This window comes from Cryptomeria japonica, chromosome 2 (assembly GCF_030272615.1).
Source record: "Cryptomeria japonica chromosome 2, Sugi_1.0, whole genome shotgun sequence".
NCBI lineage: Eukaryota > Viridiplantae > Streptophyta > Pinopsida > Cupressales > Cupressaceae > Cryptomeria > Cryptomeria japonica.
In genome coordinates this window covers 555,528,160-555,549,464 of record NC_081406.1, presented here as the reverse complement: position 1 = coordinate 555,549,464, position 21,305 = coordinate 555,528,160, and the positions used below count along the sequence as shown (strand labels likewise).

General features: G+C 35.7%; 1 protein-coding gene across 1 annotated transcript; it reads right to left on the bottom strand.

Moving 5' to 3' along the window:
- Positions 1-12,038: 12,038 nt before the first annotated feature.
- LOC131038048 (protein DESIGUAL 2) lies at positions 12,039-19,067 on the bottom strand. The gene is made up of 3 exons (XM_057970331.2): positions 18,605-19,067; positions 17,137-17,342; positions 12,039-12,804 (listed from the first exon to the last, which is right to left on the bottom strand). Exons 1-3 carry the CDS (start codon positions 18,710-18,712, stop codon positions 12,429-12,431), a joined length of 690 nt encoding a protein of 229 aa, XP_057826314.1. The 5' UTR covers positions 18,713-19,067; the 3' UTR covers positions 12,039-12,428.
- Positions 19,068-21,305: the final 2,238 nt, after the last annotated feature.

Sequence of the window (21,305 nt, the reverse complement as noted above, 5' to 3'; positions counted from 1 at the left end):
CATTCTTAGGCCGACTTGGTTATCATTGGATTGCAGGTTTATGTTATGAATTTATTGTATTATGGAGGCCGACCTAATTGTTTAGGTCCTGGGTTGGTATAAATATGATGTAAGATCTCTTTGTAGATCATAGAGTTTTTGGGATATAGGATTATATGTGTGTGAATAAGGTTGTAATCATATGCAGAGGTTTTGGTCGATCATAGGTGATTGAATTGGGTGGGTGAAAAAGGTTTAAGACCTCTGGTACTAAGCTTAACTGGAATTGTACTCAGGCATAGGAGATACTATTCTTGCAGTTCACTCTTCTTTCCAGATTGTAGTTTGGATTTATTTTGTAGTCAGTGAGGCTCCTTTTGTGATGAGCAGTGCGCTCTAGGTTGTTGGCCTTCATGCATGTGCAGGCCCCTCTTTTTGTAATCACATACTTATTACACAAGTATTATCTGACTATGGGTAGGCTTCCCACCGTGGTTTTTCCCTTTACAGGGTTTTCCACGTACAAATCTTGGTGTTATCTTTTGTGGGTGGTTGGTAATTGTTGTGTGGCTTATGTTTGTGCTTAACTGTTATACCTATTATTCAGGTATTTGGTTTACGTATTCCGGTAATAAGGTTTTAAGGCTTAAAGTTCTAGAATTTGTCGACAGCTGATTCACCCCCCCCCCCCACCCTCTCAGTTGTCCACTGGTTATCTGAGTTGTCTAACAACTGGTATCAGAGCCCGGTCCTCTTTACAGAAGCTTAACAGCTTGAGGAAGATCCTATGGCGTCTAATAGTTCAATTTCATCTGCAGTTGTTTTTTGGAGAGAAATTCCTAGGCTTGATGGAACAAATTACAGAGTATGGAAGATTCGAATGGTGACTCGTCTAAGATGTCTTAGCAAGGAGATTTGGGAGATCACTGAGAAAGGATATACACCTCATAATCTAACATCTGGCAATCCTCCTCTAGCAGACTTGGATAAGGACATTGAAAATGATTGTAGAGCTAGCGAAGCCCTTTTGTGTGCACTTTCTGATCAGCAAGTTATGGGACTAACTGACAAATCAACTACAAAGGCTATATGGGATAAACTAGAGACTCTGAATGAAGGTGACCCTATCGTTAAAATTGATAAACTTCATGGTTACCAGGTGAGATATGAGAACCTAAAGATGGAAGAAGATGAAAATATTAGTGCTTTTATGGAGAGAGTTAATGAAATTGTTCTGGGAATTCAATGTTGTGGTGGATCTCTGAGCGAAGATGAAATAGTTTCTAAAGTATTGAGAACTTTGCCAACGGCTTATAAGATGAAGGCTACTACAATTAATGAGTTGAGAACAATGGCAAACGCCTATGTTAATAGGGATACCTTGGTTGGGAAGTTATCTGCTTTTGAGCTTGAGGAATTTGGTCCTTCTGGAGTTGCAAAATCTAAACCTGTTTTTCGTGCATCTACATCATCTACCAACAAGAGTGATTGGAAATCCTTATGTGCTAAGTAACTCGAGGAAATGAAGAAAGAAGATGAAGAGTTTGAGCAACTTGAAGCCCTATTTTCTAGAAGAGTAACTAAAGGTCTAACAGAAAGTAAGTATGAAGGAAAATCACCTTTTAAATGTTTCGCATGTAATAAGATAGGTCATTTTGCATCTAGATGTCCTAAAGGAATTCAAGATTTGAGGAAAGGTCTAGAAGATTTTTTAGGCATAACCATGATTATCAGATAAGCATAAGTATAGAAGGAAAAAAAACAAATCATGCTACTAAGCGGATGAGGAAGGTGTGACTAATTCTGATGATGAGTCGGCACATGATTCAGCTAGTGGATCTAGAAATGGAAAGAAATGGGTATTCTTGGCTATCAAGGAAGATGATCCAGTGCCTGGAGAAAAGGCCCTTGCTGCTAAAGTTAAAGACAAGGATGAATGGGTGATAGACAGTGGATGCTCACATCATATGACTGGAGATAAAAGGAACTTTCTATCTTTGCAAGAATTTGATGGTGGTTTGGTTAGATTTGGAGATGACAAAGCATGCATGATCAAGGGAAGAGGAACTATATCATTGGATGGTAAGCATGATACTGATAATGTTTATTATGTTGAAAGTTTAAGGCATAATATTTTGAATGTAGGATAGTTGGTGGATAAGGGATTTCAGTTACAGTTCAAGGTAACATCTTTCATTTGAACTCTGGTGAGAAGACATGTTTGATTGTACAAATAGATGAGACTTGGCTATGGCATAAGAAGTCGTGTCATGTGAATTTTGTTACATTGTAAAGATCAGTTCTACTAAGACAGTTAGAGATATACCTAAGATTATGAAGCCCTATAATCCGGTATGTAAGGAATGTCAAATGGGAAAACAAGTCAGAACTTCTTTTAAGAGTATACAAGACAAATCTAATGATGTTCTTGATCTTATTCATACTGATTTGTGTGGTCCTGCTAGAATCAAAAGTTTTTAGGGTGATAGATATTTTATGCTAATCATTGATGACTATTCTAGAATGATGTGGGTTACTTTTCTAAGGGAGAAATATGAAGCATTTGAAAAGTTTAAAATCTTTAAAGCTAAAGTTGAGACAGAGACAGGATTAAAGATTAAATGTTTAAGGTATGATCATGGTGGAGAATTCACATCCAATGAATTTAACAGTTATTGTGAAAAGAATGGGATAAGAAGACAGTTATCTGCACCTCGGACACCTCAGCGAAATGGAATTGTGGAAAGGAAGAACAAAACTATCTTGGATGCGGCTAGAACTATGATGATGGAAACTAATCTGCCTCATATCTACTGGAGAGAAGTTGTGAGCATGGCGGTATACACATTCAACAGAGTTCATATCAAAAGAGACATCGGTAAGACACCTTATGAGTTATGGTTTGGTCATACACCTACATTTAAGTATTTCATAATCTTTGGTAGTAAATGTTATATCAAAAGAGATGATTCCATTGGAAAGTTTGATCCTAGATGTGATGAAGGGATATTTCTTGGTTATTCTAATGAAAGCAAAGCATATAGATGTTATAACAAAAGATTGCAAAGAATTGTGGAGAGCAATAATGTCAAAGTGGATGAGCTGAACAGAAGTCAAATCAGAACTTATGAGAGAAAACCTGTAGTGGAAATGATCATAACTGAACCGGTAGCGCCTACACCGGAACTGAATGTTGAACCAATTACTCTGGCGGTATCAGAAAATTCAACAGTAACTGGAGATCAGAGCAGAGGAACAGAAAATCAGAAGACTCCTAAGTATGTTAGGTTAAATCATTCAGAAGATCAGATCACTGGAGACAAGAATAAAGGAGTGATGACAAGAAGAAGGTTGGTAGCTGATGAGGTATGTTTAATTTCTCAAGTTGAACTGGCATCAGTAATTGAAGCATGTAAAGATAAATTTTGGATGAAAGTTATAGAAGAGAATTAGATCAGATAGAAAAGAATAATACATGGACTTTAGTTCCCCGACCTAAAAATAAGAATGTTATTGGGACTAAATGATTTTTTAGGAATAAATTCAATGAAGATGGACAAGTTGTGAGGAATAAGGCTAGATTGGTTTGTAAAGGATATTCTCGGAAGGAAGGAATTGATTATGATGAGACTTTTTCTCTGGTAGCTAGGATTGAAGTTGTGAGATTATTTCTTGCTTATGTTGCCCATAAGAACTACAAGATTTATCAGATGGATGTTAAGTGTGCATTTCTGAATGGAGATCTTGAAGAGGAAGTTTGCATTGAGCGGCCTGATGGATTTTCACTTTCAGATGAAAAAAACATGGTTTGCAGGTTAAGGAAATATTTATATGGATTGAAATAAGCCCCTAGAGCTTGGTATGCAAGATTGGATAAATATCTTTTGAAGCTTGGTTTCACTAAAGGTAATCCTAACAGTAATTTATATTATAAGATCATTGCTGATGACATATTGATTGTTGAAGTCTTTGTTGATGATATCATTTTTGGAGGTGAGGATAAGTTATATATGAAGTTCTCTGATAATATGAAGAATGAATTTGAGATGTCTATGATTGGGGAGATGAAATTTTTTTTAGGTTTGCAGATTACTCAAACTGATAAAGGTATTTTCATCTGTCAAACTAAGTATGCTAGGGAGTTGTTGAAGAAATTTGGTATGGAAATTTCTAAACCTGTTGGTACTCCTACGGTTACAAGTGAGAAATTGACTAAGATAGATGCATCAGCACCGGTAAATCCTACAAGGTATAAGTCTATGATTAGAGGTTTGTTATATCTGACTCAGACTAGATCGGATATAATTAATACAGTTTGTATTGTATCAAGATGTCAGAGTGATCCTAGAGAAAATCATGAGAGTGCGATGAAAAGGATTTTCAGGTATTTGCAAGGAACAACTGAATATGGTTTGTGGTATCCTAAAGATGATAATTTTACACTATGTGCATATATAGATGTAGATTGGGCTGGAGATGTTAATGACCAGAAGAGCACATCCGATGGAGCTTTATTTCTTGGAAAGAAACTTGTTTCATGGATCAACAAGAAGCAATCATGTACCTCTTTATCTACTGATGAAGATGAGTATGTTGTTGCTGCTACTAACTGTACACAAGTTTTGTGGATGAAACAAATTTTGAATGATATAAGGGTGGATTGTAATGAATCGGTAGTTATTCACTGTGATAATTCTATTGCTATTGACATATCAAATAATCTGGTATTTCATTCTAAGACAAAGCACATATCTATCAAGTACAACATTTTGAAGGAGAAGGTGGAAGCAAATGAAGTCAAACTGGTTTATGTGAACACTAAAGAGAAGATTGCAGATATCTTCACTAAAGCTTTGCCTAAGGAATCATTTGAGTACTTCAGAGACAGATTAGGGGTTTCGGCCCCTCCGGTAGAGTCTTGAGTGATGTTGATTGACATCAATCTGGTATGCATTTACAGAGCTACTATTCATTCTGGATTGATGTGTTGGTGCTACTACTCATGGGGAGTAGTCAGTTGTGTGGTTCAATGGATTTAAGATTTTTCTTTGATTTTATGTCAAATTTTTGGCATTAATATCAAAGGGGGAGATATATATGTGAAAAACAGAGCTTAATAGAATATCAGTTAAAGGGGAGAGATCAGAGCTTAATAGGGATATCATTCATAGAGGGAGTTTGTTAACTTCATTGTAATATCATCTTATAGGAGATTGTTGGTTGTCTTCCTTTGGGGGAGACTTGTTTGGTATTTCTTGGCACTTGGATGTTTTCACATCTAGTGTTGCCATCAATGCCAAGGGGGAGATTGTTGGCAAATTGGAGGAATTGATTAAGTGTTGCATTCATGTTTTGTCATTGATGGCAACACCGGTTGTTTTGGTTGTTTATCGATTTCCAGTAGGTTCTGGTAAAGCGGTTGGATTATGATATTGATCTGGTATGTTTTGGTTTGTGGAATTGGTTTGGATCTGTCATTCATGTTATTCAAATGCGTATCACGATCAGTTGGTTTGGGATTTGATGATTCGGGAGCTATCATTTGTTCTAGTAAGTATTTTGGTCACCGGTAAGGGTTGTACCGACAGATCTTTGTTGAAGATCTTTTGATGCACTTGATAAGTGGTGTTGGTGCGGCTTCTAGATGGCTTTCGAGATGTTGTTGGTTATCTTGTTCGTGTTCCTGTTGATCGATGGTGTTGCATTTTGGACTGGACCTAATGCTATCTTATTCTGCTAGGTTATGGACCAATTTATGTAACGTGTTGGTGGATGATCTCGATGTGTTACCAGTTGGATCTATTGATTGGATTATGTTGTTTCGATCTTAGGCCGACTTGGTTGATCATTGGATTGTGGGTTTATGTTATGAATTTATTGTATTATCTTTTAGGAGGTCGATCTAATTGTTTAGGTCCCGGGTTGGTATAAATATGATGTAAGATCTCTATGTAGATCATAGGGTTTTGGGGACATAGGATTATTTGTGTGCGAATAAAGTTGTAATCATATGCAGAGGTTTTGGTCAATCATAGGTAATCGAATTGGGTTGGTGAAAGAGGTTTAAGACCTATGGTACTGAGCTTAACTGGAATTGTACTCAAGCATAGGAGATACTATTCTTGTAGTTCACTCTTCTTTCCGGATTGTAGTTTGGATTTATTTTGTAGTCAGTGAGGCTCCTTTTGTGATGAGCAGTGCGCTCTAGGTTGTTGGCCTTCATGCATGTGCAGGCCCCTCTTTTTGTAATCACATACTTACTACAGAAGTATTATCTGACTGTGGGGAGGCTTCCCAACGTGGTTTTTCCTTTTACCGGGTTTTCCACATACAAATCTTGGTGTTATCTTTTGTGGATGGTTGGTAATTGTTATGTGGCTTATATTTGTACTTAACTATTATATCTGCTATTTCGGTATTTGGTTTATGTATTCCGGTAATAAGGTTTTAATGCTTAAAGTTCTATAAACTATCGACAACTGATTCCACCCCCCCTCCCCCTCTTAGTTGTCCACCGGTTATCTGAGTTGTCTAACACTCAATACCTCCATATGAACCAATCCTTTTCTTGAACACCCATTTACAACTTACAAGTTTTCATCCTTCAAGCAATGGTATAAGATCTCATGTATCATTCTTTTTCAATATTGTCATTTCTTCTTCCAGAAATCTTCCAAGATGTTGCATCATTCATGCCTAATGCATCTTCTACAAATCTAGGTTCATCCACATTAGTATTCAAAGCAAAAAAACATTTTCAATCATCAAGTGAATACCTTTCAAGTGGTTGTATATGTCTTGTAGACCTTTGAACAAGTTGAGTTGGAAGTTCTTCCTCCTCTTCGGATGATTCACAGTATGATGAGCTCTCCTCAACTTCGTTTACCTATATAGGGGTCTCGATTCAACTTTTTCAAGTGTAGGAGGGAATCGCATCACATCTTTCTCTGTAGTCTATTCTAGCTACATTGTAATAGAAGGGGATTTAATTTCTTTAAAAATAACACTTCTACTATGTATTATCTTTTGTGCAACAAGGTCTCAAAGCTTGTATCCTTTCACGCAATAACTATATCCGATGAAGATACATTCCATAGCCTTGTTCTCCAACTTTGTTCGCTTCTCCTTTGGCACATGTGCATATGCCTCACAACCAAAAACTCTAAAATGTCTCAATGAAGACTTGTGACCCAACCGTGCTTCCATGGGCATTTTATCAACAAGGGCTAATGTAGAAGACCTGATAATCAAATAACAAATAGTGGCAACAGCTTCAGCGTAAAACTTTAGTTCTAGGCCAGCACCACTCAACATACTCCTAGCCTTCTCCATCAATGTCATGTTCATTCCTTCCGCAACACAATTTTGTTGTGGAGAATATGGAGTTGTCTTATGTCTATTAATGCCACAGTCTTTACATAATCTATCAAAATCATTAAACCAAAATTCGCCACCATTATCAGTCCTCAAACATTTAATTTTTTTTCCAGACTGCAACTCAACCATTACTTTAAATTCTTTAAAATGGCTGAAAACTTTAGATTTACTCATTAGAAAATGTACTCATGTCCTTCTACTAAAATCATCAATAAATGAAACATAATATGTGTATTTTTCAATGGAAGGAACATCTACAGGACCAAACACATCAGAATGAATAAGATCCAAAATACCACAAGATTTATGAGAACTAGAGTAAAACTGAACACAGTTTTGTTTTTCATAAATGCAATACTCACAAAAATCTAAGTCAAGATTACAATTATTCAAACCTTCAACAAGGTTTTTATTTTTCAAGGTCCTTAGACCCTTTTTCTCCAATGTGGCCAAGCCTCTGGTGCTATGACATAGTCTTCTCTGTAGGAAACTTTGTCTCAAAAGAAAGAGCACTTTTAGGTACCCAAAATCCATGTCCATCCGCTAAAGGTGAAACCCTCAAATCTTCCAACGAAGTATCCATAGATTTATTTTTTACAAAAGTGTTGTTACACTCAACAATGTATGCCTCTAGCTTATACAAAGTGTCAAATCTAACACCTCTAGCAATCACATAGCACCCTTAACCATTTTATATCCTACATCAGAAAAGACTACCTACACACCCGCATCTATCAGTTTGCTCATAGATAATAAATTTTGTTTTAGTCCAAAGATATGTGATGCATCGCTAATCATTTTTATTCTACCATCAGGAAACTTGATTCTAACTTTACCATGATCAGTCATATCTAAATGTGAATCATCGCCCAAGTACACCTTACCTCTATTAAATTCTTCATTTTCAGAAAACTAATCTCTATTGGAAGTCATATGAAAAGATGCACTTGAGTTAATTAACCATGCATCATTACTAACATGAGTAGCCAAAGCTGCAATGAAAACATCACTATCTTTCTTCTTAGACTTAGAATCGGGATCAAAATTCTTCTTTTTCTTCTTTTTTTGCAGTCCTTACGAATGTGTCCTAATTTATCACAATTCCAACAGATGACTTTGGACTTTCCAGGAGATTTCAATCTTCCTCTAAACTTGGATTTATTATGTTTCTCATTCTTCTTGTATTTTTCCTTAGGTCTTTCACAAACAGTTGGGGCTTCTTTTGAATGGATGAATGTCTTTCTTTGCATCTCTTCTCCAAGTAAGGCACCCACCACATCTTCAGACTTCAAAACAACAGAAGTACTATCGATAGCCATAAGAAGAGAATCCCATGAATCAAGCAAAGAATAATGTAAGATCTGGCATTTCTCCTCCTCATCCATCTTAACACCAACAGATACCAATTGAGCCACCAACATGTTAATTTCTTCCAGGGGGTATGTTATCCGTCCACCCTCTTCCATTCTCAAGGAATACAATTTCTTCCTCAAGAAAATCTAATTCAATAAAGATTTGGCTTGATACATTTCATTAAGCTTGGTCCATAGCTTCTTTGCAGAAGTCTTTTCGTGGACATTGTTTAGAACAATATGTCAAGCACAATCTGATTAGACCCTTGGCTTTACGGTCCATAACATCATACTGAGCAGTCACAGTAGGATCTGAAAGTCTTGAGAAATTTGCATCAACAGCATCCCACAAATCTTGATCTATTAGTAGATCTTCCATCTTTAGCTTCCACGTCTCAAAATTACTTCTAGAAAAAATTTCCACCTCTATTCTCCCTGATGAACTTGTCATCTGAAAATTCCTACAACAAGATCAAAAAATATCTTATGCACAAGCTCCCACTCAATTCTGGATTAGTTCAAAAAACTCTACAAACCACAACTGAAACCAAAGGTGATCAAGCTCTAATACCACTTGTAAGGAAGTTGAGTAGCAAAACAACTTTCTACACTAACTTTGAGAGGAGGATAATACAAAAACTTTTACAAATCGTTACAACAATTACAAAAACTTAATAGAAATAGGCATAATAGCATGCATACCACAACACAATGATTTACATAGGGAAACCCCTTTCGGGAGAAAAACCCCACACTCTAAAGGCTGCTCAATATATTATTCAAAAATCAATAACAACTCACAATATACTTTGTAGATAAAGCTTTTCATAGGAGTACCACCAACCAGAGATTCTGAGGTAACTCAATATCCATAAGACTCTTACACACAACCTCTATCTCGCACACCTCATATATATGAGATACAATATATGAAACCATCAAATGGTATTACAAAACCATGGACTAAAACCACCCAATAAATGGAACCAACCTTATCTGCAACCTATATGCTCTATGATTGTGAATCGGGCGTCTAATTGACAAACCGTTAGAAGCGTCGAAAAGCTCACAAAGTGCCCTATCACCTTGTAATTCACTCTATCAGTTATGCCCACTTTTCAAAATGTTTTGGAGCCTCTCAAGTCCTCAAAATTACATTTAAACCTTTAATCGCAACCTTCAAAAACAAATGAGGAGAGTCAAGAATACAAACCCAACTTGCACCTGAGCAAATAATGTGGTGAGTCGAGGATACAAACCCAACTAGCACCACATGAGTAACACCAATCAAACAAACGGTGGGTGACAAGGTTATGGCCCCAACATGCACCATGGAGCGAGGCTTTGGTGCATGGCGGTGTCACGACCCTACCATCTACCCTGGGAAGGGCACAATGCATAAGAAATGAAGATGTGAGTCGAGCTTGAACTCGACACACATCAAAGCTTAGGGCTTCGATGCATGTCAAGCTTTTAAACCCGACTCGCACCGCCATGGCATAAAAAAGCAAAGAAAGAAATATGGACGGTAGGGTGAAAATAACAACATACACCCAAAGAAAATTTGGGGATGTCGGGATCGTCAATCTGACCTCCACAACAACTAAAGAACAACAAAAGCTAAGCCGGAAAAACAAAACAAAAAGACTATGAAAGCATGAAAGAGAAGAGGGTAAACACATACCCGAAAATGATGGCTTTGGCCTTTGCAAATCTTTACAAGCTCACACGAACACCAAAATGAATCAAGAATGAATGACCCAAATCGAACAAACAGGAGAAGAAACCGATATCAAATCAAACACTCAAAAACAATAAATGAGAATGCGTGCCTCATTATGGTGTAATTCGGACTTATAAGTCCGATTTACACCATAAGACCCCTAAACAGTGTAAGTCAGACTTACAAGTCCGAACTACACCTAACTTAACAACCAAGGTGTTATGTTGAGCTTAAACTCTGACATGACACCAAAATGACAGACGTGGTGCAAAATCAGGCTTTAAAACTGATTTTACACTTAAACAATAAAAACTCATTTTTAAGTTAAAACTTTGAAATTTAACTAATAAAGTGATATTTTAAAGATTGAATACTATGTATTAAAAGACAAATGAGGCAACAAGAATACTTCAAAACCAAAGCTTCGAGAAAAGAGGACGAATTTAACAAAAATTCGCAAGGGGTTAATTTGTTTTCTCTGAACTGAAAACAAGGATAACACATTGGTCTTAGGAAGGCATGTTTCAAGATAAAAGGTGTGGAGAAGTTCAGGGTGTGTGGCCCTAAGGTGTTGGTGCATGACAATTCAACAATGAAAATGAGTGTGTCTGCAATAACTATGGAGGATGCCCTAAGTGGTTTTAGAAATAAAAGGTGGTCTGAGGTGTTGGTGCATGACAAATAAACAATAAAAATGAGTGTGTATGCAATAACAACGGAGAATGCCCTCAGTGGTCTTCGAAATAAAAGGTGTCAAGTGCTCTTGATGATGATGAATCTTTTTCATTTGTAATAACCAACTTAGATAAGCATACTAATCTAACTGCTACGCATAACTTAGTGTTAGGGTGTAGAACATTTAACCAAAAAAAGCAAATTTGAATGTGTAGAACACTGATCTGGTGCTCTCATGTCCTGTCCTGCAAACAAGAATGATGAAATGGAGCATCTGCATTGTGAGGGGTCACAATTTACTAGGATGAGGTGTTCAAGAGACAATTTGTACTCCGAGTCAAAAATTAATCCAAGTCATGCTTATTGTAAATAGACGTTAAACCAAGTCAAAAATGAGGTGCACATCTCCACACCCTGTTATGAAATTTTGCTCCTAACAATCCATTTGTCTCCAAATGATGCAAAAGAATATGCAGGTCAGTCAATTGCTTATGCAAATAGACAACTATCATTTTGTGCCAAGTAGAGAAGTTGCAGGGCTTGACAACTACATCCCCACCGCTGTTGGAAACATTATAACACCCATCCTCTCCCTAACCAGTAGGAGGCTGAATAAATTGCTTCTTTTTTTATACATAGATAGCAATAAACGATATAATAATCCCAAAATAATATAATTTCTCCGCACATTTGAAAATATAGCCCACAACTTCCAGGCACGCCAATCAATGGAAGGTATACCATCAGTGTAAAATAAAGGAAAAAGAAGGCAGATTATGGGCATCCTTTAACTGTACAGAAAATATATGCCAAAAGAAAACTTTAGACAACCCCATGCAACGACCAGCAGATATTTACCAGTACAAATTTTCTCACGCAAACTAATAGCATGGAGGAACTCCAACAAAACTTAGTTTGATTTAGCATTAACATAGAGAAAAGATTGATATATCATTTGAATATTTTAAGCACCCAGAAACTTACAGTCTGTTACAAAAATACAAGTCAACCCAGGGATTGTAGGCCAAATTTACCCACACATATTACAGAGCAACAAATTTAAAAAATATTGTGAAGTTAATAGTTTTACTTTGACATTTATTGTCAACGATGAAAACATGTTTAAGTAATGTAAACACGAAAAACATAGAAAGTGGATGTATAATCTAGAAACATGTTTAGCGAGAACACATAAAACAGCTGACCATGTATATACAGTATACACCAAATGATACTGAGGCGCACTGATCAGGAAAAGAGCAATGCTTATGATACAGGTAGCTACTGCAAAATTCCATATCCATTTTCAAAAGCTCTACCGCTTATCTCCAGGTTGCCCTTTGGAAATTGTCTGATGGTCCTGGAGGCTGCTGGGATCCACGAGAGTATTGAGAATACTGACCATATTGAGGGTGTTGTTCAGGCACAAAAACAGGTTGCATAGTGGACCGTCCATACTGTGGTTGGGCCATAGCAATATTCTGAGGACCACATTCAGAAGAGCTCTTTGCAGCAGACGCTGTAATAAAGTAGATAATGCCAAGAGTTACAGTAGCCAAGGCTAGAACTGCCCCTCCTGCAAACACCCCCGACTTTACAACATAGCAATAATCACCAAAGGTCCTTATATCTGCATTGTGTTTGTCATTAAGAGCAGCCCCAGCCATAAGCAAAATAAATGCAATTGCAAAAGTAATCCTGTGAAAGCACAAATAACAAAGGGTTATCTTCCCAGTTTGCATGAAATTATATTTCATTATTACGGTAAAAGTCTCTAAATAAAATTGTCCATAGAATGGCTGGCACTACTTCAAAATCCTCCATCTAGCGACTGCAAGCAACTATAGAAGGTTAATGCAATATTTAATTGCATAAGAAAAAATGATAAATAGAAGTAAAATTTAATCTGTCTCAAACACAACTTGGCCTTTGAGATATTATGGCTCAATAAAGGAAGCAACTTTGCCGAAGAGACAAATTTCAAAAAATCAGATTCAACACCAGAAGACACAAAAATTATCATAAATATTACACCAGACTGGCTAATATTGATAGTCTTTTGTGTTTACTGTTTCTGTAAAGCTTAAATGTAAATATTAGAGATTGAATACAGTGCAGAAATCACAAGTAATGAGAGTCTTTTGTGTTTACTGTTTTTGCAAAGCTTAACTGTAAATACCAGAGATTGAAAACGGTGCAGAAATCACAAGTAACACCAGAAGACAAATTATTATCGTAAATATTAAAACAAGACTGGCTCCTATTGATAGTCTTTTGTGTTCACTGTTTTTGTAAAGCTTAAATGTAAATATTAGAGATTGAATACAGTGCAGAAATCACGAGTAATGATAGTCTTGTGTTCACTGTTTTTGTAAAGCTTAACTGTAAATACTAGAGATTAAAAGCGGTGCAGAAATCACAAGTAACACAGCTAAAAATGAGATATCAATGAGCAGTGAATCCCATACAAAACCATAGACAATTGAGTCCAACAGAACAACAGCGATTCTTGGAAAGTATATAAAACCAATCTAGCCAATCCATCCATCTCCTGTGAAATGTGGACAATTGATTCAAAACCAAGATTTTATTCTAAAATGCAGTAAACTGTTTCGATATGAAACTGAAAGAAATCACCATTAGAAGTCATCAGAACACATCATAACAGTTAGATGAACATTCTACATATAATTTTATCATACATATACCACACGAACTAGTGTTTCCACAGAACAGCTTCTCATTATGCATCATTACTTCATAATACTAATCCTAGGCTAAAGTAGACTTTTAAAGCATCCTACAAGTGCAGGAATCTGGATGCTCTCAAACACAGTATATGCCTGAAGATCACATGAAGATATTTCCAGGTAGTCAAGGCTGCAGATTCATCTGGCTAATATAAGAAAGACGTAGAGGATCAGACCTATTGTGTTGAAATCGTGTTTTACTATTTGAAGATGAAACATAAGGTTCTACTTATGAAATGGTCTAAAACTTTGTTTGATAGTATCAATAGCATTTTCTTTTGTGGTTTAGCAGATTAGCACACAGCTCTCTTTCATGAAAGATATGCATAAATTGAAATGTAAACTAGATCAATTCACAGAGATGGTAATAAATTACTAAATATTTAATGAAAGATATATATAAGTGGAAATGTAAATCTGCCATGATGTTGAGAATCTACAATTCGTTCAAATTTAAAACAACTCTTGGCCCTGAACAGAGATTTTTCATTCAAAAGCTTCTATTGTGGCAGATTTCACAATTAAACTAGGTGACTTGGTTGCAGATGAGGCAGCTAAAGAATGGATTTGCCATGTGTTTCTTCCAGTCTATAATCTGGGGATGGTTGCAGGATCTTCTAGGCCAATAGAAGAGGAAGCTGAGTGCAATCTGTTAATTTTGAGGATGGAAATTTAGACTATTTTCTTACAAAAGGAAGAATTGGCATCCTTTTGCAAGGATTTTGTTGCAAGGTGTGTGCCCTTGGTCTCCTTGTGCTGTGCAACGCAGTGCTCAGGTTTAAATCTTGCGGTTGTATCAGGCATTAACAGGTCAATCTTTTGGTGCAACAGCAACCATGTTTCTAACAAGTGGTATTAAAGCCTAGGTCATGGGTTCAAACCCCTCACTTGCGCTGGGGGGAGAATGTTGCAAGGTGTGCGCCCTTGGTCTCCTTGTGCTGTGCAATGCAGTACTCGAGTTTGTGGCATGGCCTAACCACCTCCCATTGATTCATTAAATCTTGCGGTCGTATCAGGCATTAACAGGTCAATCTTTTGGTGCAATGGCAACAGTGTTTCTAACAGATTTGACCATGGTTACCAATACTCTTAGGACTACCCATACAAATGGCAAGGTGGAAATTTCCACCCAGTTCTTGATGCCTCTTCTGCTGGATGGTGTTCTACAAAGTGTGTCAAAGTGTGTCAAGTGTTTGGAAACCAATCCAAAGATGCAGTTTTGGTATCAGGAGGACTGTGCTGAGAAGAAACTGTTGGAGAGAGACAAGGGCTCTACTAGCACTATTGTGGCTGCATTTGGGGATGCTGGAGCTGGCAGTTCAGGTGGTGCTTCTCCAGACTCTTTCGGATGCAAGGAGGGGAAAGCATTGTTATTTATTGACTGATTTTTGGTGGGTCTGTGTTTTTCGCTATCCAGTTGGACTCTGACTTTCTTAAAATTTAGTTGTCTTTGGTTGCTGACAAAAATGGGTGGGTTAACTTTGTATGCAACTTTGTTGCTAATGGTCTTATGGTTAGAAGCTATTTTTTGTTTCAATAGCACTTTTTGGTAATTTGTATGTGTTTTCTTTTGATATTCATGGATGAGGGCACCTCATTTACTGATCAAAATAAATATTACAGTTGTTTTTTATTTATCCTATTAGCAGAAAGCAACACCTATACACCTCTAAGGTTAGATATCCATACCAATATGCTATGATTCAATTGCATAGCCCTGCCCATATACCTGTCCTAGGCAACATATTGTTCTTGTTTTCTTCTTTACTGCAGACAAATGCTTAGACTGACAACACAATCAAGGAGAAGATCCTTAAGATTTCTCTTTCCAAACGAGAGCAGCTTAAACCATGATCAACTCACTAAAGTCCTACAGCCTGCTGAAAAGCATTTAACAGAAAGAAAGAAGCTTCTACTGCAATTAATAGTAGCAGAAATCATTTCCAAATCATGAAAAATTGGCACTCATTCAGATAGCCGATTTTTTTAGATTGTGTTTTTTCATTAAATTATTTTCTGATCTTTTTTCCCTGATTTTTTTTAAAAAATCTGAAATTTTTTTTTGATTTCTGCCGCAATTTTTTAATTTTATTTTATTTTCCTAAAAAGTCTTTATCTTTTGATTTACCCTTTTATTTTTTAGAAAGAGTTTTGATACTATACCACGATCAATTCACTCAAGTTCTACAATCTACTGAAAAGTATTTGAAAGCCAAGTACAAAGAGGGTTTGGATGTAAAAATCAACACAAAATAATTATCTTCCATAACAGTCGGACAAGGTCACGTCAAATATAGCATTTTATGAACTATAGCTTAGACCACTGACTAAAATGGAAAATACTACTTTATTGCAAAGGAAAATACTGTGAACTGAAGATTCAAGAAACATGAAACAGTGTTTTCATAGTATATGCATGTAATTTGATACATCATTACATAAAAAGGAATATTTTAATCCACGATAAAAAAAAATCAATATAGGGAATAAACACTTTCTAACCTTGAAATCCATTAAGGATGCCTTACTTTAAAAGTTTTGGACAAATTCTTTATAAAAGCAAATCAAACAATATACAAGCACAATACAGCTACTAATTTGACTCATAAGCCACTACTGAAGATACTAGGCAAAAAGCCTGAAGCTGAAGAACTTAAGATTTCCTGATGGAGGGATCAACCAACAAACATAACTTCACCACTGAGAAACTAACAACAACCAAATTTGGTGAAATATGGTGTCCTAAAATATCTATTAGTTTATTCTCTTTTATCTTCTTCAAGAAGCATTGGCTCACTGAGTGTAGACCAGTTCAACCATAATTAAAAACAATAAAGACTACTAACTTCCAAATGGAATCTGGATACATACAATAACTTGACTGTAAGATAACCATTATAACCATGAAAAAAAAAATATGCAGGACCATTAATAACCAAGTAACATCACTTGGATAAAAAATCATAAGGGTAACTACTAATGATCCTTTGATTCATTGCTAAGCAGCCAATTTAAGGGTGCATTATCTTAGTCAAAACTTCTATTCTTTATCATTGCATACCAATCTGCCTAATATTTTGTTAACTTTGACTGAAGTAACTGTGAAATTGTAACAATAGCCCAAGAGCAATACAATAATATGACAGATTGAATCAAGGTGAAGTTTCCATACAAACAAGAGAAGAGTAAAAAGATTTCAAAATCAAAACTCATCCCAACATTAATTTGTAACAGTTTTGTATTGTGATTACAAAATGTAGAGATTTATGGATTGACTCACCATGAAACAACAAGGCAGATGACAGCAATTGTCCTGTTGGAGCTTGGAGGATAACGATTACCATATAAACAACAAATGCAACCAACTACAGAATTTACAATAATTTGAGCCAAAAGTAGGGCAACCGCAGCAGTTATGCCCAATGCTAGAGCAGGACTTCTGGGATATAAGCACCTCCCACTTGATGTCATTTTAACTTCCCCAGCCTGTAAAACAAAATGTTTATTAATTTTTTCCTGGGGATATAAAAAAATGTTTTATCAAAAACAAATACTTGCTACTCTCATCCAGTGCAGAGCGAAGATACGAAAAAACAACAATTAAAGCACAAATAAGCCTACAAGAATCTGCATAATCAAGGGCTACAAATCTTTTGTAATAGGAAAAATAAACATGGGCCCAAAACCTCGAGGGAGGCTGTAAATTACATTACAGTTTAAATTCAAGTCCAGTGGCATTAATTTTACGATTATAACATTTTTTGAAGAAAAGCAGAAACACGGTGATCAAATACTAAGGCGCATAGAGGTACTCTCCTAGTATTGCAGGTGATCCTTACCTTCAAATTAGATTTCTTGGCAGGAGATGGACCTATATAGAATAGATATGTAATACTGCTGGAAAGGAATAAAACAAGGAGAAAGACAACCAGTGAAAAATCCAGTGTAACTTTGAATACTGATTATTTCCTAAAATTCTTCGACATTTTTTTGAGAATCATCCATGAGAAAAAGATGCGCTGAAAATTCTATACTCCCTCCTTTCTCCAACCTTTGCTAAGACAAATCATCTTGCCATACTTTTATATGACCTTAACATTCTTTTTAGTACTCAGAAGTGTGGTAATCTCTGTCTTGGAAACTTTCTTGCTTTACCCATTTAGACAAATACAAAGACACGCAAGATCTTCTGCCTGGGATGGGTTCTGTGCTTATTCTGTTAGGGTAATAAATATAATAGTTCAACAGTCGCCAAAATGTGATGAAAGACAAGGTGATCTACTAGGTTCTGTGCTTATCCTGCGAAGGCCATAATACCACAGCTGAGCGCACCCCCAAATGTAATGAAAGGCAAGGTGATCTGCCATAACTCCACACCCTTGTTATCAAGTAAACCCAAATAACAGCTACTACTCATACTTGGGTATCATAAAGACTACAAAAAGCTTAATAATACAAATTGGGTATCCCCATCCCAGCTTGGTGCATCGTCAGCACACAAAAAGAGATTGAAAATTACAGAACCTGAGCTTAAAAACCTTGTCAAAAACAAGCCCCCTTCAGCTAAGCAGACACCCACTAAGAAAAGATAGAGCACAGAGAAGAAGAAAACTCATATCAAAAAACTGAGAAAGATAAAATGTGCAGGTCACACCCAATTGCCAAGAGATGGCTGTCCAAGGAAAGAAGAAATGAGAGCAAATATTTGGCATACAGAAACCATTAAAGCTTGAGAGAATGACATTTACCCGGACATGCTTGGCCTCTGCAACGAAGCCCAAAATAGCAGCTATCAACCCCAACAATCCCACCAGTGAACAGATTACTGTTCCTGACTTGCTCATCTTCGTCCACATTTCTTCCTAGCCAAGCACACCACCTTAGCCACGCACCTCTCGACCTATTGCTTCTGCCTTTTTAAAGTTGGATACCCACACTGCTTGCTAAAATCCTTGCAAGATGAATATTACATGTTTGATGGGACTGCGCATATATTCTATTTTGACACCGTCTTTACAAATTCCATCACCACTTCCAAAAAGATGAAATAAAACAAGGAATTCCCTCGTCCTTTTCACTGTTTCATACAAAAGGCACTTGTGGGGCGTTGAATATTGTTGTAGTGCGTCAGATATCTTTCAAGGCCTGTTACCTAAAGGCCAAGCAAGCATGGGAGTTACCGAAATTGAGCGTTGAATAGAGAAATCTGATCTAATACGGTTGAAGGCAAATAAAACGGCCCTTTAAAAAGAGAAAATTTATTATATGGAAGTATTTTTAGATTTCATTTTGCTAATTTTTTAAATTAATTTAATATGTGCAATGAGATAAATTACATTTATATTTAAATTTATTTAAGTTGATAAAATTAATATAAATAATTTAGATAAATAGAAAGTATTTCAGAAATAATGATGTGAAGATAATGTTGATGAATGTATAAAATTAATTTGTCAATGTTTTGAGAATCATATCATTTATAATGAATATCTTAGAATTTAAATAAGAATAGAAAATTTTAAAGGTTAATCTCAAGTATCAGAAAGTTTGATCCAGATCATTGTAGATTTGATCTTTGATGTGTGGACACTAGCTAATTTAGACTTCTAACATCTATTACCCCTAATTCATGTCATCTAATAAGCTTGAAAGGACCATAGTGTTTACTAATAGCTTAAAGGAATTGACCAAATCACATGGTTCAAGTTCTCCTAGGTTAGAATCTTATATCAATTCATTTTGTCATTTCGAATAAACATTTGAAGATAACATACATAAGCATCCAAGTGGTTTATATGTAGATGATTAGATTATAATTCTTGTGTCCTTTTAGAAATCGAAGTGTGCTCTAGATGTTCTTTCTATTTTCAAACTCCAATATGTAATTTATTTGTTATGAATTAATGGTGCATTGAGTCTCTTTAAATGTCAACACAAAACAACATGTTGCATAAGCATCTATTAAGTTGTCTCATAACAACTACTAGGAAGGGGCTCAAAAATTGGAGTTTGAATTTGAGGTTCATTGTCATATATTGTTAGATTAATCCCAAGCAGTGCAAAAATGAACCTAGGCAATGAAATGATAATATCTGAGTAGGGGAAAATTTATTGAGGCAATTGCAAATGGGGGTCGAGTGGAAAATGCATAGAATTGGCATTAGTAGAAGGAATTAGGGATGAAGAGGTATTGAGGAATGAGCCAAATATATCACAATAATGTGTCACTTATTGATATATAATTGCATCAAAGACATTCCACCAAATTCAACACAAAACTAAATAAGAAATGGCATGGATATTCAAATTTCACCATTATAATAAGTAATATTTTAGATAGAAGTTGATTGTAAAAATTGAATGAAGTAAGCTAACTAAATTAGAAATCAAATGTGTGTTGATAATATAAATAAGATGATTAGGGTTTTAAGTACCTTAAAACTAGTAGAAAGTGAACTTTACTAGATGTCATATTTGAGCCAAATTCTAAAATTGGGTTATGTATCAAGGAGTAAAGATTACTCAAATCAGAGAAGTTAAGTGTCTAGGACACAATCATGTCCAAAGGTGCAATCTCATTCCAAATTATTTGATTTCATTATGAGGTCAAATGAATATTCAATATTCATAACACTTGTTAATCTGATAATATTCGAGGTAAGGAAGATAATTGTGGTGCTAAAGAGTATTATTTAGCTTGTTATAAAATTGTTGAGATTTAGGACTTCCTCTTGCCCTTGGTAAACATTAAAACTAATTTAATAATAAAAAGCTAATGGATGACAATGGATGTTGATGTGTAATAATTGTCACTAAGTTGATTGTTGATTGCTATTGAAGCCTAAAGCAAGTTGGTTAGTGATTATGTTAGAGAATATACTCAATGTGCTTTGACAATGAATGTCAATTATTGGTTGTTGATGAATTGCTATCGTAAATAGAGAATTCAATGTGCTTCACCTACAAATGGCAATGGTGCATGTGCAAATAATGGTGTCCTAATTGTCAATTTATTTTTTTTATCATGTGATCCAGTGATATGTTGTTGTCCCAATATGACGCCTTTCTATACACAAACCTAGAAGCACAATTCATTTTTTTTAACCCACGATAGCAATTAAATCCTAAGATTGTCAACATTTGAAATAAAAAAAATTAAAAATTAAAATATAGGGATGTGATCTCACATGCAATCTTGTTCAAAGAAAATAATCACTTGTGTGATTTAGTCTAAGACAAGTAAGTTCATGTGAATTAGGCTAGACAAAAAGTGACATAATGGAGTATTGAATTCAAGCTTGCAAGTTAGTGAGCATGCCAAAAGAATCAAATTATACACTAAAATCATGCATCGACACCCCAAACTTGGAGGTCAATAAACATGCTAAAAGAATCAAACTATATGTTAAAATCATACATCAACACTCCAAACTTGAAAATTTAATCAAC